The 24,344-nt window shown below is 44.8% G+C and overlaps 1 protein-coding gene across 3 annotated transcripts in view; it reads right to left on the bottom strand.

Moving 5' to 3' along the window:
• Window positions 1–24,344, bottom strand: part of LOC138493198 (tripartite motif-containing protein 42-like) — an 807,816-nt gene that overhangs the window by 586,642 nt on the left and 196,830 nt on the right. For all 3 annotated transcript variants that reach the window (XM_069620359.1, XM_069620360.1, XM_069620361.1), the window contains exon 3: window positions 1,325–2,598. In XM_069620359.1, coding sequence (XP_069476460.1) covers window positions 1,325–2,598 — 1,274 coding nt within the window. The remainder of the gene's footprint in view (window positions 1–1,324; window positions 2,599–24,344) is intronic.

Below are 24,344 nucleotides of genomic sequence, written 5' to 3' on the forward strand. Positions count from 1 at the left end.
TGGTAATTCCCCCTTTCTCCATGGCCCTTCCCCATTCCCATTTTAGCCCCATAGGGCTCAATGGGAATGGGGAAGGAGCTAATTCCGGTACCGCAAATTGCGGTACCGTAATTAGCACCAAGGTCCCTTTGCAGGTCCCAACTTTAACGGCTGGTCTACACCAGCAGTTAAGGTCGGGTCCCACAAAGGGACCTCGTAGTAAGGCGGTAAGGGTTTACCGGTACCGGTGCCCTTACCGGTACCGGTAAACCCTTACCGCCTACCGTGTAATGAGGCCCATTGTCTTCAGAGTCACTTCGCCCTCGGACTGTCGCCCAGACACCACGACCAGCGACTGATCCAGAACCACATCATCGTCATCCCAATACACTTTGGTTTCCTAGTCAGCCATCAGGTCCTGCTCATCTTCCATCCCATCATACACCGTAAGACAATCATGGGTATAACTATCGTCTGAGGGATTCTGGTGACTCCTAGGGTGTGTTTTCCCCTCGTCGTAACTATAGCAGCTCATAATCAGCGTTTCATGGACACCATGTCTGAAAGCCCCTGGGAAGTGGGAAGTTTGCACGTGTTTCCCAGGCCGAACACTTAATCTATATAGCAGCGTTATAAGCCCCTCCCCCAGACCTATCATAGCCTTAAAACCACCCAAGACCTATTTATAGTTCGATCATTTGATATCAGACATTCTTGGGATTCTTAAACTATATAAAATATATATACAAATATTGAGGTTCTTATCAAATTTATACCAAGTACAATTTGGGGGCTTATCATTTTGATATAAAATGTATATTAGCGTTATACCAAATTGATATCAAAGGGGTGGGGCGCTGTAAAGGGGCGGGCTTAGTCCAGAAATGGTGGACAGGGAACCTGTTAAATTTAGCATTGATGATTTTGGTATCCCCCTGTACTACATATATATTTTTAAGAATGTAAAGCAAGTTGAAATAATGTGTGTATACATCAGCCTGTGATATAGTGGGATTTGCGGCTAGGGGTTGCAAACAATAAGAAACAATATGGGTTATACTTATTGTTGCATTTAAGGATGCGAGGTTGGAACTTGATAGGAATTTATTTTGATATATGGATAGCTGGGAACATGTCTACCTTAACCAGTTTTTACTTGTGTGTGTATTTTATGCCAATTAGGAAAGGGAACACTACACACTGCAATTGTGTAACCTATAATAAATCTTTGTCTGCTTTACACATGATCATTATATATATCACATCTAATTGTCAAAGAAACGTTAACAAAAGGTCTATACATATAAAAACATTTTTTTAAACGGATTCTCAAAATATAATGTACCTTGGCCGAGTTGGCATCAGCAGTGTGTTCATAAATGACAGGTTTTCCTGGTAAGGGAGATGGCACGGGTGTATCCTCTGAAGAACTCGAGCATATATCTAGATTGCAGCTGTTATGGTCATTTACGGTTTCAGGTTCTACATAGGTTGCACAGAACCCAGAAGGTGGACTTTTTGGGCACGTATCCACTTTAACATCACCTGCAAGTCTGAAAGCTAAAAATGCATTTCTGCGTCTAGCACGTGCAGCCATATCCTTCTGCATACACCCATTGTTTGTGTCATGCGCACACCCATTGTTCATATCTTGTGTACACTCATTGTTCAGATCTTCCTTACAACAAACATTGTTCACATCACTAGGTGTAGACCCGCTGGAATTGGAATCTGCTGAACTGCAGCATTCAATGATGGAGTCTTGTTGACAGTCCGGTTTGCAGGGTAAAAAGCTGACTTTACTTTTATAGGTCAGTGGGGCTTTGATTTCAACTGGGCCTACAGAATGTCCATCACATTCATCCTCTTCTGCACGCTCAAGGTTCTGCTCCTTCACACAGTTGATTTTGCTTTCTGGAGGGCATGCTTCACTTGTGGAAGAAGATTCACTACAATTGATTATTGGACATTCCAATTCGAAATGGTGATTGTTGGCATTTTCCTCAGGGGCAGGATTGTCAATTTCAGTAAGAATATCTTTCTCAGTATGAGGTATGCTGGTCGATCCCAGAGTGTCCTTTTCAGTGTTTGGGCCAACAATCGACTCTGGCAGAGAGGTAGCCTTGTTTTCAGGAGCACGTTCTTCTTCAGCGTGAAACACTATAGGCTCAGGTTGCAAAATATTTAAATGGAGATTGGTAATTTGGGATCTAATGTAAGCAAAATCAAACTGGAAATTTTTCAATGGGTTGACTGTGAGAGTGCTGCTCGGTTCAACAATGTCACACATGCTTTTTTTTATTCTAGCCTTTATTGGACTGGCCATTTGAAGAAACACAGCCGGATTAACCTGTTTTAGGGCCTCTGCAATAAAGTGGTCCAGACCCTCCATTTTGTAGACCGATTTTGATGCTGAATCAACAAAATTGTCTATGTGGAGTTTTTTCTTCAACTTCTCACTTTTAAGACGCTCACCAATGTAGGTATGCTGAAGCTGAATTTCCTCATGCAGGGTGAGAAATTCTTTGAAGAGGCTTTGATCAATCTCTGATTCTGTTTCATCAAGCTCCTTTTTCAGTAAATTCAGTTTCATAATGGTTCTTTCACACGATTCAACTGCTAAAACATAATTCGATTGCACAAGAAGACAGTTTTAGTTTGATATCAGAAATCACAGTTAAAAAAAAGGTTAATTAGATACGAGAGATGTTATGGTACATGTTCTAGGATGTAGGAGAGAAGAGGGATGAGGTTGTGAGAGGGAGCATGTTATATTCTGAGGGTGTCATATGTGCCAAACTGTATGTGTCCCAGACATTGATCATATGAGCTCAGGTTGATGTGACACATATCTGCTCTCGATGGTAAATCGAAATATACCCAAATGCTCTGAGAGGCAATTCTGCTTTTCCAAATTTCCTGAATTTTAGATCATTTTGTTCTTCCTTAATCTCAAGTGTCTGTTTTTTCAATAATCACTGGCACAAGCGTCAATACCCTGATTTGACCTTTTTGATCATCATAGCAAGACTTAATCTTAGGCTCCCAAACCTGGTTACATCTGAGGAACGAGTTGTGTTAGGTAAGGTAGAATTGCCCATAGGAGACTTAGTATGCGTCAGTCCATGCACGTTGAAGGTTACACATTTGTCCTGTAAGAGGATTCAATTCAGCACTACAGCCAAGTCAACGCCTAGTCTAGAATACTGAATGAAAACCCTTATTGATATATCTTTATGTCCAGTTCATGCGTTCTGGATGACTACCCCTATATAACACCCCTCTCTCAGAATCCCCCTGACCCCACTGAGCCAAGAAGTAGTTCTGTTTTGCAAGTTAAAAGGTTTATTTGAGAAGTAAAGCAATATATATCTATCACACTTTATAATAAATTAATAATTGAATATCACACTTAATCTGATATGATAAAGATTAACAACGGAGAATCTGGCACTAGCCACTTCTTTATAATCACTAAGGAGTTGACATGAAATGGATAAGGTAGCACAATACTTTTATGGTTTCAAATGGATGCAATGTGGAATGAAATGCAGTAAAGAAAATAACTTGATAGAATTTCAGCAAAAGACAATGTAATCACTTTCTTGGACAATTCACCCCCCCCCTTTTATGCAATGCAAGGAAATGGAAGGAAGGCACACAGTTCTCAGAAATGCAATCAAATGTGATTCAGTTCACCCAGCAACTTAGACTACAGACGTTGAAAACACAGGCCCAAATGCTTTTAAATGTGCTGGCAATGTAGAAAAAAATATGCTAAAATGCTTTTAATTCCCTCTAGGAGGTTCAGGGTGAGTGAAATCAAGTTAATATTAGTCCAGGCTCACTTTAGCAAGGATCTAGGAGTAATTGGTAGGTTAAACGAATTTTTGGCAAATGAAAGCAAGAAGCTTCTGTTTTCACACGTGGAGAAATTTGCAAATCGCGGCAAAATTCGCGAGTACGTTTTTCACGATTACGGCAAAACTATAGGGGGTAGGAATGCGGTTCTAGGTTCGCAGGAAAGCCACGATTCTAAGCTTTCTGAGGAAAGTTACTGCAAGTCTCTAGGACAAACGGTCACGGAGATATGAGCGATTAAATAAAGGTCGTTTTTCAGATTTGAAATTTTAAAGTTGAAAAAGACAAGTGCAGCTTGCAACTAGAAAATGACAAGTGACAGCTTTACAAATGACAGGTGACAGTTAGGAGGCAGTTCTACTTAGATTAAATAGATTGAATTATATTATGTTAACTAAGAGATTGGTTCTGCACAGTTTGCTAGGTACTCACACTATATTCTTGAATTAAATGGGCCACGCCACGGATCTGGTCAGGTTTTAGACTGGACTCTGGTCTCTGCACTTCACAGTGATCTGGGTCAGCTCTCTCTGGTTCTGCTAACAGCGGTCTGGGTCTGCTCTCTCTCTGGATTCTGGAGATTTGATAGATTTGAAGTCTCTATGTCTGCTCTCTGAAGGTTGATGGAGGTAAAGTATGGATTTTCCCGGCAGATCGTCCCGCAGCAAATGGATTTGAAGGTCCCTATCTGTCCTGTCTGTCTGCTTTTATGTGTTTTTTTTTATGGGTGTGTGTGCAGCATCACTAGACCCTACCCCTCTCCACTTATCATTGGCCAAGCTTTCATTTCTCCCCTGATTGGGGGAGCTAAGTTGTGTCAGAGTGATGTCATTTTACAGCCTGCAGAAAGTCCACTCCTCCTGTCAACTTGCACACCAATCTAGATTTGAACCAAATACATATTTCATAGCTACACAGTGGTTTGAAATTACATGCACCCATCACATATCACAGGAGGTATCCCCTGTTCCAACTCTGCTCTTCCTGAGAGCTTGCATTCAGAAATGGCAATATTTTGCACTTTTTAACTGGTTTGCAATACCGGACATTAACCCAAATTTACACACATGTGCGCAAGGAGTATGGACATTAGTTGATGAAGTGTCAGATTTTTCACATGCACACATTTTGAGTAATATCCTCTTTTCCGCTAAAACCCCCCTGAACATGCCACCGGTTCTAAAAACCTCTTAAAATGTGGGCAGAAAAATCACAAGAATTATGGTGTCGTTTAAATAATTTTCACAAGTCCGTACTATGAGTTATTCATCTTTTTAGAGTTATGCTCTGGCCCCAAAGGGGTGTGGTTTCCCCCAGCACAAGGTTGAATTTCTGGTTTTTCCAGTTCTGCCAAGCCAGCTTGCTCTCACAGGCAGTGCCCCTCCTTTGTCCTTCCAGGAGGAAGCTACATTTACGACATCTGCAATAAACCATCTGCCTGGGTCAGGACAGGGCTTTGTTCAGAGCTCCTGTATTCTGTGGGGGCTCCCCTTAATTCAATTATCAGAGAGATGGCATATCCTTAGTGTGGCCAGCAAAAGGCAGAGAGGCCTGGGAACACAGCTGTGACTCAAGTTTCACTCCTGATGGGGGGTAGTTGCCAGGCAAAATTGGAATCTCTTTAAGCCAGTTTTTAGCTACATGTCATTTCTGTTCCCCAGTTTAAGTCAAGACATTTTTTTACATATGCAGCTAGGATGCTGATTCTAAGTTTAAAACTATGACATTTAAACAATTGCAACCTATGTGACACTCAAAGTAGGTCACTCATTTCTTTTAAACATTTAGATTTGTAGTGTCTTTCAGTCCAAAATTACTTAAACTGCTGAAATCCACAGCTCAGCCAGTCTTGTTATAAACCTTCAAGTCACTTCAGAATATAACTTTACATTGGATCCACCTCTCAGTAAGTCTTTCTTTGGCTTGCTTTGGGTTCATTTATTCAGTTTTCTACAAAAAAGTAAAATCTGGTGTTGTTTTAAAACGCCGGCTTTTGGATAGTGGTGAGTACTGGTACTGCACCCCTTTTTGGGATTTAAGAAAATGAATTCCCAACAGTTATGGGTTTGCTTTTGGCAATCAGCATTGCCACTCCCAATGGTTTCAGACTACTGTGTGGGTAGTCCAATGGTGGTTTTAGGCAGTGTCCTTCTGTGCCCATAACATCGGCAAAAATGAGCGGCAGCCTATTCTTCATGCATTTCCCTGTGCATTTTCTGGGAAGCTCTGGCCATCATGATGTTTTCCATGTCAGTACTGCACAGTTTTGAGGTAGGGCTTGGATGCGTGGATAAAAACATCCCACAAGCCCCCCTCTTGCGATGGCCATTCTATTTCACTAATGGGACTCGCAAGACCTGGGATGTTTCCTCATCTTCTTCCAATAGATGGCACAGTTCAGCATCTTTTTCTCCATCCGGTCGGATCGATCGGTTCTCCTCGCCGGTCCTGATGGGAATATTGGGCGGTACACTGGGCCCCTTGCGTCTCTGCTCCCGGTCTCCGGATCGTCCTCCTTGGCCCGTCTCCAGGTTTTCTTTCTCCTAGGACGACAAAGGAAGAGCGGCAATACCTATTCATAGACATTTTTCCACCACTGTTGAGATAGTGGGGCAGCATATGCATTTCATCATAACACAACATTACATTCTTATTTTGAAAAAAAAACAGTATAACTAAGAGACAGTTTCATGCAAATCACAATATTTTAGAGACTAGATGTGGTATGTTTTATGGTTGGAACTGAATTAGTCTGAGACAGTACCCGCTAGGATTCCAGAGGATTCCTCCAGTTGTTGCAGAGTGTGCCTGGGATGGCAACATTTCAACTGGTTTATGTGGACCCACTTGTCTTCCCCCGCTGCCAAAGGACCTTTGGGGATGTGGATTTTGTAGGCCACAGGGGAGATTTTGTCTATAATCTCAAAGGGTCCCTTCCATGTAGGCAAGAATTTCCGCTGTTTTGCCTGGTTTCTTTGGAAATTGTATAGATAGACCCGGTCCCCCACCTGATATTCCTTCCTGGAAGTCTTCAGGTCATAGTGGGTCTTCATGCTATCAGCCGATCTTTCTAGATTCCGCTGAGCGTAAGCAAAAGCATGTTGGAGGTGTTTCCTTAAATTCTCCACATACTCATGAGTAGTGGAGGCATTTATCAGTGTCTGCTCTTGGGTCCTGTAGAGCAAATGCTGAGGAAGCACCATCTTGCGCCCAGTCATCAACTCAAATGGTGACATTTTGGTTGCAGATGAAGGGGTAGATCTGATGGCCATTAGGACCAGAGGTAATCGGATATCCCAACTTGGCCCAGAATCTGCCACAAACTTCCTTAATATGCTCACAATGGTTTGGTTATATCTCTCTACTGCCCCGGAAGAAGCTGGTCTATAAGCAATATGCAACTTCCTTTTGACCCCCAGTATCTCCCACATCTTTGTCATTACTTCACTGGTGAAGTGGCTACCTCTGTCTGACTCAATCCTTTGAGGTAGACCAAAACGGGAAAAGATGTGGTTAATCATCAAGGCAGCTGCCGTTTCTGCCTTGCAGTTTGGGGCTGGGAGACATTCCACCCACTTGGTAAACAAGCATGTCACAGTCAACATGTACTTATTCCCCCTAGCAGAGTGAATCACAGGGCCTACAAAGTCGATTTGTAAATCTGACCATGGCAGTGTCATCCCCCTCTTTTGGAGAGGCGCACGGTGCGTGAGGGATGATGGCTGAAATTGTGCACACACAAGACAACCCTTCAAATATTGGTTGAGGTCCTGGCCCATGTGTGGCCAGTATGCAACCTCTCTTAAGATTTCCAATGTTGTGTGAAACCCCCTATGACTGGCGGTGGCCGCATCATGGGCGTGACTTAACATCAGGCTTCGGAATGAGGTAGGAACCACCCACTGATCGTGGCCAGCTTTGGATTTCCTTACCAGCAAACCGTCTTGGATTCGGAACATTTTTGGACATTTCATCAACACTCTTAGGTCCTCTTTCCCAATGTAATCGGTATCCGTCAGGGAAAAGTTCTCAGGGTCCTCAAGGTGTTGGTAAAACTTACCAATTATTGGATCCCCCTTCTGAGCTGTAATCAAATCAGCATCAGGGGTCTCCTTGCTCCATTGTGCAATTGAAAGGTCGTTGTGAGCATTTGTCTGGGACCTAGTGATAGCAGTGACCTGGATTTCCCCCAACAGGGACTCAATCTCAATTAGATCCCCTTGGATGGCCCCGGTTTTGGCCAGCTGATCAGCTAAGTCATTTCCAGTTTTGTCTGGTCCCTCTACTTTGGAATGACCCTTGATCTTTTTCCAATAGATGGTCATCTCATTCGAGGTGACCAGATCATCAATGTTTTGGATCAACTTCCCATGTTTCAAGGGTTTGTTGTTAGCACATAACATGCCTCTGGTTTTCCAATTAACCAGGTGCTCCACGAACCCGTTCCGTACATAATCCGAATCTGTGATTATGACCAGTTCGGGGAGTTGATGCTGGACAGCAGTGAGGATGGCCTGATGCACAGCCATCAATTCTGCCACCTGACTACTTCGGGGACCAATTTTGTATCCAGCGGAGGGTTCTGGGGACTCATTCACCCATGCATTCCCTACGCCGGCCACCAGTTCTTTCTCCCCGTTGTTGTCAACATGGTAAGAGCATCCATCCACATAGACAGTGGGCATTCCCTCACACTTGTCTTCTTCAAAGACTTTGTGGGGGGAATTAAGGTATGCCTCCGTGTTGTCCTTGATTTTTAGACTTTCGTCCTCGAGACAGTTTTCTCTGGCACAATCATGCAAGTCAGCCAGACCTTGCGCGAGGGGACTCTTCTTGTTTTGGCCATATCTGACCTCCACAGGAAAGCCTTGCATTGACAGAATCCAGGAAGTAATTCGGGAATTACTCACATTTCCGGCCCGGATTCTATCACTTTGGAGATATTGCAGAGGCTGGTGTGGAGTCTCCACTATGATGTGTTCCCCCTGGATAAACGGGCGGTAATTCTTCAATGCCCACACCGTTGCCAGGAGTGCCTTCTCACAATCATTGAATTTTTCCTCCACAGAGGATAAAGTTTTGCTCGCATAGGAGATTACTTTATTGACCTTGTCATGCTTTTGGTATAATACCACCGTCAAGCACGTATTAGAGAACCCCGTCTCCAGGAAGAACTCCTTGTTTCTGACAGGGTAAGCTAGGCAAGGCGCTTGTGAGAGGCTTCTTTTGAGTTGTTTTACCGCCTCGGCTTGTTCTGGACCCCATTCCCACCTGATCCCCCCCTTCAGGAGATGAATCAGGGGTCTGGTGATCTCTGCGTAGCCCTCAATGAACTTTCTGCTGTAATTAGTCAGTCCAAGGAGGCTCCTTAGTTCCCGCAGAGTTGTGGGGTCTTTCAGTTTCTGAAGTGCTTCCACTTTCTTTTCCTGGGGACAGAGACCCTGAGCAGTAATCTCATGCCCCAAGAAATTAACACGGGTTCTACACCACTGTGCTTTCTGAAAGGAAAGTTTTGCTCCGGCGGCCCTCAACTGTGTCAGAACATAACGGATCTCCGCTATGTGTTCCTCCACAGTTGAGCTTTTGATGAGGACATCATCTACATAAGCCAGGTTACCCCTCGCACCCAGGTCGGGCATGGCCTTATGTAGGAAAATGTTGAACTCATTACCAGAGTTAAGGTATCCGAAGGGAGTCCGGGTCCATGTATACTGCTGGCCCCCAAAGGTAAAAGCCAGCTTGTATTGGTCCTCCCTACTGACAGGCACAGTCCAGTATCCATTGGTCAGGTCTATTGCAGTGAATACCTGTGACCCCTGAATCTGGGCCAGCCCTTGGTCAATGTAGGGCAGAGGCCATCGGGAAGTATGGACCCGTTTGTTGAGCTCCCTGAGGTCGGCGCAGAGTCTCCACTGGCCGTTCGGCTTCAATATTCCCAGCACCGGGTTATTGAAGGTGCTGTGGACTGGACGGATTATTCCCCGGGACTCAAGGTTCTTAATTATTTCAGTAAGGGACTCCATTGATGCGAGAGGCAAGCGATATTGCTTCACAAACACAGGAGTCATGCCAGGGTCCGTGGGGATTGTTGTTGTGTGGATGTCGGTACGGCCACAGTCATATGAGTCTACCGCAAAGAGATCTTGGAAATCCAAGAAAACTTGTTTCAACTTTTGCTTTTGACCCAGAGTCACACAGGCATCAGCTAGGTTGACTCTCTCTTCCACCATCTGCCTGAAGCCTGGAAAGACTTCTGGTTTGGCTATTTCAGCGGCCTCCTCTAGCTGGGTGGAGAAGTCCCTGGTCAGAGTGCTGATTTGGACTGGAGGCTTCAGGTGGGAAAGGCAGCCCTCATGGACCTGGAAAATCACCTCATCCCTCCTGAAGTCACAAGTCACATCTTCCTTACCATAAGGGCAAGAAGTGTACACCAGGAAGTTCCCCCCATGCCGGGTAAAAATCCTGTCCGGTGTTGTATTGTCATCACTGTCACTGTCAAAGCAGTCCTTGGGGATTGGCCCTAACAGTTCATTTCCAAGATCAATGGAGAAATGTCGGTCATCAACCGCCATTCCAATAATGGTGCCTGCGGCTAGAGTAATACTCTTTAAGTCGCTGTTATCCACCTCTATTAGAATGGTGTCATGTTCTATGTTGACTAATGGAGTTGGGTTTACCCCCAACCCTTGCTGTTGGAGAGTAGCATTTAGATGTATGTAAGCATCAGGGTTTTGCAAATATTGTCCTCTTTTAGCTTTCACTTCCAGGGAGAATTGTCGGGTCCTTTCTGGGATGGTGACTTCCTCTTTAACCTGAATTTCAACTGCATAAGGTAGCAATTGAGCTGACCTAAATGCTTTTTCTGGATCATCAAAGCCCATGGGATTATCCGCTAATCGGGACCAAGCTTTGAAGTTTATTAGGTCCAAACTACTGGCAAAGCGATTGAGAATGTCACTGCCTAAGTAAAAGGCGGCAGGGACGTCTCGCACGACCCAACAATTGTGGACTATGCTCTTGTTGCCAATGGAGATTTTGAGCATACACCTGCTTGGCAGGAGATGTTTGGAATTAGGTGCTTCCAGGTCCATTTCCCATTTGTCTATCAGTTTGAATGTGGGAATGGCTGGATCTTTTGGGAGTTGGCGGAACATGGCTTCGCTGATGAAGCTCTTACCATTGTTCACGCACACTCGAGCGAGAACAGAGTCCTTCCCATCATTTAACTGAACAGGGATGAACAACTGCTCTCCAATTTGCTGAATATCAGCCAGGCTTTGAGCTGATTTCACATCTTTCTGGACTATAGGAGTGGGGGTTTCTGATTGTGGATTAGTATAGAATTTCAGAGTGTTTCCTTCCAGTGTGGAATACCACCTTAAACTGGAAGGAAGGTTGATTTTCAGAAATAGAGAGGACCCCCCATCACCAGTCAGTTCTCCTACTGCTATTACTGTCACGTCTGGAATCTGGTTGTTCTGGAAGTGAAATTCTACTTGGTCAGATTTTTGTTCAACCATGTGGCAGGTGCCGTTTAAACTAACATGGTTGACACTCTGTTTTAATTTTATTGGTCGGCTAGTCTGGGTCCAGAGGACCTTGTTTACGCAATCTATTAGGGGTGACAACCTTCTCAGGAGGTCATTTCCTAGTAAACAAGGGGTGCCCTCTGGGGTCACAACTATGACCGGGTGTTTCAACTTGTGTCGCCCAATCTTAATGTCCAAGTCTGCAGTCCCCTCAACGGGAATTTCCTTCCCGTCAAAGTTCTGCAGTTGTCCAGGAAGAGGGGTGAGAGGAATTTGGTAATTCTCTCCCCTTCCTGCATTCAGTTCATCAAAGGCCCTTCTGGACAGAAGGGTAGCTTGAGATCCCGTGTCCACCAGCGCTGAAATTGTACCCTGCCCCTGTACTTGTACCGGGGCATAGTATCTTCCCTCCTTCTCCTCAAGGGGGCACAGATAATGCACATTTTTGGACAACTGGTGGGCTAACTTTCTGGTTTTGGACATCGCTAGCGAAGAGATTTGGGCAGAATTCTGTGGAGAGCCTAGGGAATCTGAAAGAAAAAGTTGGCAACTGGAGATCAGAGCCATTGTGGGTTCCCCTGGCTCCGGTTCCGGGCCGCCCCCCCCTTTTTGGAGGCAGTCACCAGGATGGGTTTGAACCAGGGGATTTTCTTGCTGTTGGTTCTGGGATGAGATGGTGGGCGGCGGTAGCTCAGTCTCCACATCTCCCCAGTCTGGATTTGCATCCCTAGGGACCCATTTTTCTTTGGGAGGAGTTCCCCCCTCTCTGAAGGAGAAGATCCTTTTCCCAGGATCCTCTGAGGATCCCTCTCCCTCAAATTGGAATATCTGTACCTCCTCCTCAAACTGAGTCTGTTTGGGTCTTTTGTTTCTCCTACCCCCCCTCTGCTCCTTAGGAGGCAGACTTTCAGGGGCAAGAGATTTTGTTTCCGGTTCCTGGGTTTCCAGGGGCTGTTTACAAGTGAGGAAGGAAGCTTCCTCCAAGGCTTTACACCCCCCTTCCCCTTGTGCCTCCTCCCTGGGAACCGGTGTGTTATCGGGGTGCTGCCCCCGTCATTGTTCTGGAGCACCAGGTCCAGAGTTGGGTGCGTTCTGCGCCGGCATGCCGATCTGAGGGTTCTGCTGAGCCCTCAGTATGTGACCCAGATCCCGCGCCATGTTTTGAACCTGGCGCTCTAACTGGGAAACCCGCTGAGGCTGATACGGGGCCCTGTTTTCTCCCCTGGGCTGATCCTGGGAAGGGTAGCTGTCCCTCCTCTGGTAATACCCCGGGTTGGGAAGATTTGGGTACCCCTCCACCCTTGGCCTCCCCTCTCCCGGATTCAGTGGTCTGGGCTCAGGGAATTGGGGAAAGAAGGATGGATGGTTTTGGGGCTGAAAGTCGGGTGGATATCTGGGGAAAAAGTTCTGCCCAGGGTTTGGTAAATTTCTGCCCTCCTGTGGAAAGTTTGGAGGGAAGTTCCCTGGGTTCGGTGCTCGGTTGGATCCCCCCCCTTGGGCTGGGGGAGTCCACACATAACCCAGGATGGGTCGATTTCCCTTGTAGCGGGGACTTACATAATCAGGAGAGCGAGGGACCCCATTTGTGGGGCTGCCTCCTTGGCTCCCTGTCTGTGACTGACCCGAGGACCTCCTGGGCCTAGCATTATTAGGTGCAGGTAGGTTTTTAGGCCCCCCCATCTCCAAATCCAAAACGGGGGTGACCTTTACCTCTGCCACCTTGGCAGCAGCAGGGGTGCTGTTGGCTTTGGGGTTTTTCTGGGCATTACTTTTGCTATCTACCGGTTTCTGCACCTCATAGATCCGGGTAGCCTGTTCAATGACCCAGTCTAAAGATCTTTTCTCGTGAAAATCCCTCACAAGCTGGGTCATTATGTATTTGGGCAAGGCATGAAAAAATGTATTAATGAATTCTCTACTGTCTGTGCGCACCCTTCTGGTGGTCTGCGCAAAAGCACGTTTCAGTTCTTGCACAAATTCTTGTGGGGCCTGATCCTCCCCACATTGCAAATTGTAGGCTGCCTTGCGAGCCTCTTGAGGATTTCTATGAATGGAAAAATGTTTCAAGATGGCCGCCTTATAGGTGGACCATCTTAAATGATTTTGGTCCTCCAGCCCCGCAAAGAAACTGGAGTATTCCGGGGAGAAGGTCCACTTTACATATTGAATACAGCTTTGGCTGTCCTTCAAATGGAAAGTCTCCATCATTTGCTCAAACAACTCTAAGTGCTCCCAAACAGAATACTTAGCGTTCTTATGGTAAGGCGTGATGACGCTCCTGATCGCCTTAATCTGCTTTAAGGGGTCCTTAAGCAAGGCCCTTTTTGCCTTATTGGCCTTTTTGGTTCGGGTAACCCTTGTCCATTCATCCTCTGACTCAGAGGCACTGCTCCCAGAGGTTCCTGTCTGTTCTTCCAGGTTTTCCTGGATTCTGCGAGCCTGGGAATGGCTGGCAGAATGTGGGGACCTGGTCTCCTGTTTCCTGTGGTGCTCAGAGGAGTCCTCAGATCCCTCCTTGCTGCCAGGATTTGCTGGGTACCCCCCCCACTGACCTAACTGGGCAGAGGTTTTCAGGATGCCCTTAAGGGGCCTACTCTCCTGGGGTTCCCCACTGAACTGTACTGTACTTGGGTGCCCAAACCCGGATGCCCACCCCTCCATTCCTGAGTGGTACTGGCCTATGAGCCCCATACTTTTAGCTGGATAGTAATCTGCCATCCCTGTGGCCCTGTGCTCATGTGCGCCAGGGGACATGGGGGTGGTAGAGTCCAGGGACTGGGAGAGATGAAGGCCCCTGGTGTTAGGGCTCCTGAGGTTATGGTCAGGAGTCTCTCTTTCCCAGCGGACCTCATCTCTATCCGCCCCTGCTCCCTGTTGCAATGCAAGAGTCTGCATTTGTGCTTTCAGTTCCTCAGTCAAGGCCTTACTAGACTCTATCAGTCTCTCCTGCATTGCTACCTGTTGTTGGAGCCTATCATTGTGTTGACAGAGGGCCTCATTTTCCCTCTGTGCTTCCTGGTTGGTCCTGGAGAACTGGGCCAGTCTTTGCTGCAGGAGGTTTACCTCCTGAGTCCCATCCCTACTGGCCTGCTCCTTTCTTGCCAGAGCATCTTCCACCCTTCTGGTGTGCTCTACCAAGTTCTGGTTTTCTTTTTGGAGGTCACCCAGCCCCTGGAGGGCCAGGTGATTTTCTTCAATTTCCTTTTTTAAGTGGCAGACTTCCTGGCCTAAAGTGTCTCTTTCCTGACTGAGAGCCTGCATCTGTGCTGCCAGGTCGTCCCTCTGTCGTTGAAAGGCACCAGCTTTTTGGCGCTCCTCATCAAACTCTGCCTGGGTATCCAGGTCTTTCAGAATCAGTTTATTGCTCTCCTCTTTCTCTCTATCTAGCTGGCTTTGCAGGGTGACTACCTGCTCCGCGCATGCCCTGTTGAAATTGATCTGTTGCTCCAACTTTTTCTGGTTCTGCAGTAAGGAATCCAAACTGTCTTGGTGCTCCTTCTGCAGGGCCAGAAATCTGGTATCCTGGTCTGTCTTTTCCTGTTGTAGGATGCCCATATCCTCTTTTATTTTAATGATATATTGCCTACTATCATTTTCTGACTCCTGGCTCCTCTGCAGCCTCTGCTCAGAAGAGGCCAGATCAGATCGGGCATTCTCTAACGCCATCTGTCGCTTATTCGCCAGATCTTGGCTTTCAGTACATTTATCCTGCATGTCTCCCATATATAGGTACAGGTATGCCGCTATCCTAACCATCTTGTCTTGTTCATCCTTAGCTTTAGGAGCCATGTATAGTTCACTCAGGGCCACATGTAGGGGACCCTGATCTCTCCATAGGTCTGACCCTGTTTCAGTGACCTGTCGCGTGATGGCCTGCAACCAGGCATCCTGGCCCTGTTCAGTCCATTCACCTCTCACAAATAGTTTATGTAAGAGGTGCTCTCTGGCCATTTTCATGTCTACTAAGGTCGTCATTCTAGAGATTGGTCTCTGTCCTGACTTACAGAAGTTTGTATTTTATTTTTGCAAAACAGACCTTTTCCTAAGAGCGTTCCTTTGAGGAGTGCTTTACAGCGTAACACAGCGTGGTGATCCGACCGGATATGTGTATCTGGTCAGCTAGCACGCTGTATTAATCTGCACAAATGGTAGATCTAACCCAAACGTCCGGCACGAGCCCCCAATTTGTAAGAGGATTCAATTCAGCACTACAGCCAAGTCAACGCCTAGTCTAGAATACTGAATGAAAACCCTTATTGATATATCTTTATGTCCAGTTCATGCGTTCTGGATGACTACCCCTATATAACACCCCTCTCTCAGAATCCCCCTGACCCCACTGAGCCAAGAAGTAGTTCTGTTTTGCAAGTTAAAAGGTTTATTTGAGAAGTAAAGCAATATATATCTATCACACTTTATAATAAATTAATAATTGAATATCACACTTAATCTGATATGATAAAGATTAACAACGGAGAATCTGGCACTAGCACACTTCTTTATAATCACTAAGGAGTTGACATGAAATGGATAAGGTAGCACAATACTTTTATGGTTTCAAATGGATGCAATGTGGAATGAAATGCAGTAAAGAAAATAACTTGATAGAATTTCAGCAAAAGACAATGTAATCACTTTCTTGGACAATTCACCCCCCCCTTTTATGCAATGCAAGGAAATGGAAGGAAGGCACACAGTTCTCAGAAATGCAATCAAATGTGATTCAGTTCACCCAGCAACTTAGACTACAGACGTTGAAAACACAGGCCCAAATGCTTTTAAATGTGCTGGCAATGTAGGAAAAAATATGCTAAAATGCTTTTAATTCTCTCTAGGAGGTTCAGGGTGAGTGAAATCAAGTTAATATTAGTCCAGGCTCACTTTAGCAAGGATCTAGGAGTAATTGGTAGGTTAAACGAATTTTTGGCAAATGAAAGCAAGAAGCTTCTGTTTTCACACGTGGAGAAATTTGCAAATCGCGGCAAAATTCACGAGTGCGTTTTTCACGATTACGGCAAAACTATAGGGGGTAGGAATGCGGTTCTAGGTTCGCAGGAAAGCCACGATTCTAAGCTTTCTGAGGAAAGTTACTGCAAGTCTCTAGGACAAACGGTCACGGAGATATGAGCGATTAAATAAAGGTCGTTTTTCAGATTTGAAATTTTAAAGTTGAAAAAGACAAGTGCAGCTTGCAACTAGAAAATGACAAGTGACAGCTTTACAAATGACAGGTGACAGTTAGGAGGCAGTTCTACTTAGATTAAATAGATTGAATTATATTATGTTAACTAAGAGATTGGTTCTGCACAGTTTGCTAGGTACTCACACTATATTCTTGAATTAAATGGGCCACGCCACGGATCTGGTCAGGTTTTAGACTGGACTCTGGTCTCTGCACTTCACAGTGATCTGGGTCAGCTCTCTCTGGTTCTGCTAACAGCGGTCTGGGTCTGCTCTCTCTCTGGATTCTGGAGATTTGATAGATTTGAAGTCTCTATGTCTGCTCTCTGAAGGTTGATGGAGGTAAAGTATGGATTTTCCCGGCAGAGCGTCCCGCAGCAAATGGATTTGAAGGTCCCTATCTGTCCTGTCTGTCTGCTTTTATGTGTTTTTTTTTATGGGTGTGTGTGCAGCATCACTAGACCCTACCCCTCTCCACTTATCATTGGCCAAGCTTTCATTTCTCCCCTGATTGGGGGAGCTAAGTTGTGTCAGAGTGATGTCATTTTACAGCCTGCAGAAAGTCCACTCCTCCTGTCAACTTGCACACAAATCTAGATTTGAACCAAATACATATTTCATAGCTACACAGTGGTTTGAAATTACATGCACCCATCACATATCACAGGAGGTATCCCCTGTACCAACTCTGCTCTTCCTGAGAGCTTGCATTCAGAAATGGCAATATTTTGCACTTTTTAACTGGTTTGCAATACCGGACATTAACCCAAATTTACACACATGTGCGCAAGGAGTATGGACATTAGTTGATGAAGTGTCAGATTTTTCACATGCACACATTTTGAGTAATATCCTCTTTTCCGCTAAAACCCCCCTGAACATGCCACCGGTTCTAAAAACCTCTTAAAATGTGGGCAGAAAAATCACAAGAATTATGGTGTCGTTTAAATAATTTTCACAAGTCCGTACTATGAGTTATTCATCTTTTTAGAGTTATGCTCTGGCCCCAAAGGGGTGTGGTTTCCCCCAGCACAAGGTTGAATTTCTGGTTTTTCCAGTTCTGCCAAGCCAGCTGGCTCTCACAGGCAGTGCCCCTCCTTTGTCCTTCCAGGAGGAAGCTACATTTACGACATCTGCAATAAACCATCTGCCTGGGTCAGGACAGGGCTTTGTTCAGAGCTCCTGTATTCTGTGGGGGCTCCCCTTAATTCAATTATCAGAGAGATGGCATATCCTTAGTGTGGCCAGCAAAAGGCAGATAGGCCTGGGAACACAGCTGTGACTCAAGTTTCACTCCTGATGGGGGGTAGTTGCCAGGCAAAATTGGAATCTCTTTAAGCCAGTTTTTAGCTACATGTCATTTCTGTTCCCCAGTTTAAGTCAAGACATTTTTTTACATATGCAGCTAGGATGCTGATTCTAAGTTTAAAACTATGACATTTAAACAATTGCAACCTATGTGACACTCAAAGTAGGTCACTCATTTCTTTTAAACATTTAGATTTGTAGTGTCTTTCAGTCCAAAATTACTTAAACTGCTGAAATCCACAGCTCAGCCAGTCTTGTTATAAACCTTCAAGTCACTTCAGAATATAACTTTACATTGGATCCACCTCTCAGTAAGTCTTTCTTTGGCTTGCTTTGGGTTCATTTATTCAGTTTTCTACAAAAAAGTAAAATCTGGTGTTGTTTTAAAACGCCGGCTTTTGGATAGTGGTGAGTACTGGTACTGCACCCCTTTTTGGGATTTAAGAAAATGAATTCCCAACAGTTATGGGTTTGCTTTTGGCAATCAGCATTGCCACTCCCAATGGTTTCAGACTACTGTGTGGGTAGTCCAATGGTGGTTTTAGGCAGTGTCCTTCTGTGCCCATAACATCGGCAAAAATGAGCGGCAGCCTATTCTTCATGCATTTCCCTGTGCATTTTCTGGGAAGCTCTGGCCATCATGATGTTTTCCATGTCAGTACTGCACAGTTTTGAGGTAGGGCTTGGATGCGTGGATAAAAACATCCCACAGTCCACTGGCAGTTAATAGTGGTAACATTGCCAAAAGTGGAAATTGCATGTAGTAGACCATCAACGATAGCCCCCACATGCTGTTGTGTCCCTGGATGCAATTGTCTACTTTTATGAATCGGAGTAAAAAAGGAAGAAACAATACAGGCAAAATCCCCTTTATCCTTTGGTTAGATGTTCTTTTTTGCAAAAAAATGTAAATGTTGTCTGCAAATTACACTTGTAGACAGCATTTACAATGAAATCCAGTGGAATCCGCCTGCTTTTACCATGTGATAAATATAAGAAGATTCCACAGGAATCCATTTGTTTTACTCCTGGATGAAAAGGAGGGAAGCACAATGGAAACATTATATCTGCTTTGTGCCCTTTCTCTGTCTGCAACAGGGAGAACATTCGTTCTAAATGGTAAAGGAAGGCAAAAGCGCTTTACATCTTGCTTTTACGCCTTGATTTGAAGCTCTGCTCCTTGTAAGATGACCTCTCTGCAATGGATTCTTATGGAATCCACCTATTTTTAGCAGGAGTTAAATGCATGTGGCTTCAATAGGAATCCATTTGTTTTGGACCTGCATGAAAATCTAATGCAGCTGTACAACCAGGGGGGATTTAAACAAGTAGAAGGTAGGCACTGCTGAAGTGCTAGATCTGTTTCAAGCCCATACTCCTCCTAAAAATGCATTGGAATTCCCATGGAGTGTAAAAGTCAGATGTAAACAGCTTACACTTTGCTTTTACGCCTAACTTTTACACTCTGTCCCCTGTAAAATGTCTCACCAATGGACTGACCTACACAAACCAGCCTGGTGCTATGCTGGATCCTTTTCCTTCTTTTAGCTTAATCAGATATACCACAAAAGCAAGGAACATAAGGGGGGCATATTACAGTGAGCAAAGGGGAAAATTAAAAGCGTAAAATTGCTTTTACGCTTTCATTTTATGCTCAAGTTATTTCCCTGCCGTCCAGAAGCAAAGGGGGGCAGCAAAGTAATAATAGTGTCTCTACTTTGCTTTCCTCCTTTGTCCCAGGAGAAGGCTTCGTTTTACCCCTGCATGAGATTTTCATGCAGGTGTAAAACAAAAGGATTCTAATTGAATATGCCGCAAATTAGCACCCAAAGCATATTTGCAGGTGGTGTTTTGCATCTCTCAAAGCGCAGATTAAAGTAAAATGATTTAGCTTCGTTTTAATTTTTTGTTTTACTCTCCACCTTGAGAGTGACAACAATTCCATGCAAAGGACCCCACAGCACATACGTGCACATGTAAGCAGTCCCCTTTATGCAATTTCCGTTTTTATTATTATTATTATTATTAAATTATTATTATTATTATTTTGATTGCCCCCTAATGTGCCATTTCAGGTACATTATGTGCAGAATGAAAAGACAGGGATGGGAATTTGAGCAGATACGCTCTCCCTAGAAGAAAAAAAACTCTTTCTCTGTAATGTGTAGTGGTGTCCTGCCTATCAAGACATATCATTTTCGTGGAAATTTGGTAATATTTCTGCCTTGCTATGCTGGCACCAGTATCCATGTTAAAATGAGTCTTCATTTTAACCACCATCAATGAGAGAAATACTAGCACTCTTGTATAAAGATGTACTTTCTAAAATGGGGTCTGCTTTGTAACAAAACTAATTTAATCTAAACATGCACAATTGGGCCCCAGTTTAAAAAAATGCCACTTGTTAAAATACATCCTTTGGTATTTGGTGTATTCTAAATGTATACTTGAACAATGCCCATATCTATAGTCTATGGTTTCAGCCACATCTTATGGTTATCAGCCTTCTTCAGGACTGGTGTTTCCCTCTAGTGGCAGGAGGAAATAGCATAAAGAGTACATCCCTAGATATGGCTTACCCTTTGGTCGTTAAGGGTATAACATCCCTGCATTGCTCATTTGGAGACCCAAACTTATAAATCAACGAGGGTCGACTACTGAGCAAACTCCTTAGGAGTGAACTAGCCTAGAGCACAAGCCGCTGGCAGCGAAAACCTGCAACATTGCTGACCCTCATTGATTAAGGGATTCAGTTATCAAAATGATATGATATATAGTACTGGATTAAAGATGTGGGGGATTATTAATGCATACATTGAGACTACACCCATACTAAAGGTTCTGTTGATCATAAAAATAGTACTGTTTTAACCTGGGCCCCTGTTGTGCAAGGGATTACATTAAAAATGTCTCTGCTGCACAACAGATCCAATTTTAGGTTGCACATCACTATCTAAGAGTTCTAGTATATCTATCATTGACAGTGTTTGCATTAAAGACCAGGGGTGGCTCGTCTATAATGAGTGAGGGGGCACTGACTCACCTGAACCCTCGCCCATTAAGGACGAGCAGCGCCAGCCCAGTGTAATCATTGAGTGATCCCACAGCTGCTTGTTGCAGCTGATGGAGTGCTCCTTGGCTGGCTTAAACTGTCAAAGGGAAACGTGGTTTGCATTTGACAGTTTAGTTCCCCAGCCGGCATGCTCACTGAGCCATGCAAGACCGTGGGAATTTTGCTTCACCAGCCTTCCATGACTCATTGGGGATGCAGGCTGGGGAAATAAACGTATGTGTATGTGAGAGGTGCTCCTACACCTTCCCTGCACATACAAACAGAACGCCGAAGTGTGTCTTTTCATCAGCATTCTGGCTCCTGCACACAAGTGCAGATACCAGGAAGCCTTCTGTGCTTCCCAGTTTATGTTCTTGTGCACAGGAGCAGGATCCGGGGCTGAGGTAAGTGGAAAATGAAATTTGTATGTGTATGTTCTTGTATGTTTGTATGCATTGTGTGTGAATGAGCGAGTGTTTGATGTTTGGGTGGTTGGGTGCGTGTGAATGAGTGAGTAAATGCTGTGTGAATGCTGTTTGAAAGCATGACTATGTGTTTGAATAAGTGGGTAAATGCTTTTTGAATGTATTTGATTAAGTGAATGCTGTTTGAATGCGTTGTGGGGGAAAACAGGGTTATGAAAAACATTAATGATCTTTTAGATTACTTTGCTGCTTTATAGCAATGCTTAGTCAATTCTAAATGCCATGTTTAACAAGTGCCTTATTGCGATAGCTGCGTGAGCCCTCTATTCTAATGCACATGTCATAACTTTGAAGGCTTTTACTATTTAGTACCTAGAAAAACCCACTGGGCCTCATTACGACTCTGGCGGTAAGGGGTTTACGGCAGCGTAAACAGCGCCGACCCTTACCGCCTGATTCCGAGGTCCCTTAGCCCCATGGCGGATTTAACACCTGCTTTTAGCAGGTGTTAAAATCCATGGCGCTAAGGGAGCATGTTGTTAATTACGCCACCGTAATTTACGGTGGCGTAATTAACGCCTTCCCCACTCCCATTATGCCCTATGGGGCAAAAATGGGAATGGGGAAGGGTAAATGGGGATTGGGGACTTACCGCCCCGCCGACCTCGGAATGGGGCGGTAAGTCCGCCAACCACCATGGCGTAAACGTAGTTTACGCCATGGTGGTAAAGGTACGACCCAGGCGGTAACTTACCGCCTGCGTCGTAATGAGGCCCACTGACACAGTTTCTGCCTATGACGTATTTGCCTTTTGGCATAAAGAAGCATGTTTAGGCTGCCGCTTTCCTAGACAAGGTGGCTTTAGCAGACGGGGGCTGTCATATGTAAGCAGGCTTGCATGCATTGAGCCACGTGTGAATTGTAGAAGCAGCTTGCTCAGCAAGACCAAAATGTATCACTGTTTGCCATCCATCCTAATAATGCTTTTCTGAGTGTGAGAACACAGCCTCTGCCTTAGACTTGTGTGCTGAGACACAGTTCTTTCACCTGAAACATTTTTACTTAACAATAACCATGTCTGAGACCTCCCTCTCCATTGAAATGCATGTGTGCGCTCTCAAATAAAACGAGTGTGTGGAGGAGAGTGGGGTTGATGCATCTAGTCTCGTTTGGCATTGGTTTGCTGCTTGACTGTGCCTGCTGGCTTTACTGATTGCCATTAAATGTAATTCACAAATCCACTGGATGAGTTTGTAGTTACTTTTCCACTACAAGATCGTAGCCAGTGAAGTCTGATTCCCGCTTCCCTGCAGCCAAACTCAGGGGTTGCTGGACGCAACTGCCAGTGATCCCAGTGGATTCTGGTAAGAGGATTTCATCTGTGGGGAAAGCTAAAAAACACAATCAGGGATTTGGGTAGACAGAGCAGACGTGGAAGAGGAGAGACTGAAAGTCGAGGGTTGGTGAGCGCAGTTAATTGCATTTCTATCAGTATTGTTTATGTACTATTGTCTGAAACGGATTGGGGTAAATGTCTCTGGTAAGGAATTCTGAAATCTGGGATCTGGAAATGGTCTGGTTTCCCTAGGACATAGGAGGAAAGGTACTCTGCCTATGAACAATTTCAATCTGATCAGAATTAACTAAAAGTTGAAAGCGGCTGGCCACCACATTTAAAAGTAATTGTGAAAGCAGTGCATCCATGCTCCCTACTGACTTAAGATAACATGAGGCTGCTGTACTGGTCAGAGTAGAATAGCATGGATCAGGAGTTGAAATTAACAGTGTACTGGGGAGACCCCTGGCCGGCCCATAGAGTGGGGGTTTGCGCCATAGTACTTTAAGACGAGATAGCTGCACCTTTGAGATGGATATGGGTGCCGGTATATTACTCCAACACCAATCAATAAGGACAACTCAATGGTTTGGCAAAGGGGAGTCCGTTTAATGACAAGTACAAAAAATGGGGAAACATGGAAATCAACAGTGATGCGATAGTCCGTCTCGCTTCAACTCCCAAGAACATCATGCAAACAGTAAAATGTATACCCAAAACTCGTCATCATTGATGTGTAACACTCAAAAGTTAACATGCAATTCTATTGGTTAGGAAAAGGTAACTCTACTATAGGTACTATATCTGTATATGGTAACGGAGTGAGGGGATTGGATAAACACTATCAGGTGGGCGTCTAAGCCCTTCCTTCTAACATTACTCTTGTAGACGTCACTAAGAGTATGTCGTCCCATTGGTTCTACTATCTATAGGATCCTAGATTATTTGGTCCATTGTGATTGGGTTGGCTTCAACCCCATGCATAAATCTCCACTTTACTTAGCAGCACGCAGAATGGTCAGCAAGGTGCAGAATGCCCCAAGATTCACTCAGCCTCCCTTCAATCAATCATCACTTTAGTGGCTATGTGTCAATTAGTTGGCTGTGGTTGGCCTCGAAACTGTATAGAGTTATGATATCTCTGTCTGGGCGACAGCTAGGCGTAGGTGTGAACCCGTGCCTCTTCTTGCTCGGATGGTCACATGCTGCTCACAAGGTGGATCTGCCTAGTTTCCTCCATTTTGTGCATTTAATTCTTACTCGGCTTGCCACCTGCCTACTCCTCCTTATCTCGGCCTTCCTGAGATAGACTGTTCTGTCCTTAAGTTCCAATTCACAAAGCTACTGTTTGCTCCTTCTATTGGTCTGACCTTGGCTCCTCAGGCACGAGTTGCTCTTGCTGAATTTCGATTCCGCCATGTCTTCTCGTTTTAGCTGGAATACGAATTCTGTCCTGTTTGACCTCTAGTAACTTGAGTTAATTCTGCTTTTGTGTAAAGTGGACTCTCACTTGTATAGTGTGCTTCGTTGAGGTATATATGTATTGGTGGCGCTTGCCGCGGTCTATCTTCTACTAAGCATAGCAAGCCAGACTGTTTCCTTAGCCTTCTTGCGGTTTCAAGCACATGTACAGGCGTTTAGCTGGTTTGAATGACTTCATCCTGCTTTACAGT

The sequence above is a fragment of the Ambystoma mexicanum genome, chromosome 10, assembly GCF_040938575.1.
Source record: "Ambystoma mexicanum isolate Mex_15411 chromosome 10, UKY_AmexF1_1, whole genome shotgun sequence".
Classification (NCBI taxonomy): Eukaryota; Metazoa; Chordata; class Amphibia; order Caudata; family Ambystomatidae; genus Ambystoma; species Ambystoma mexicanum.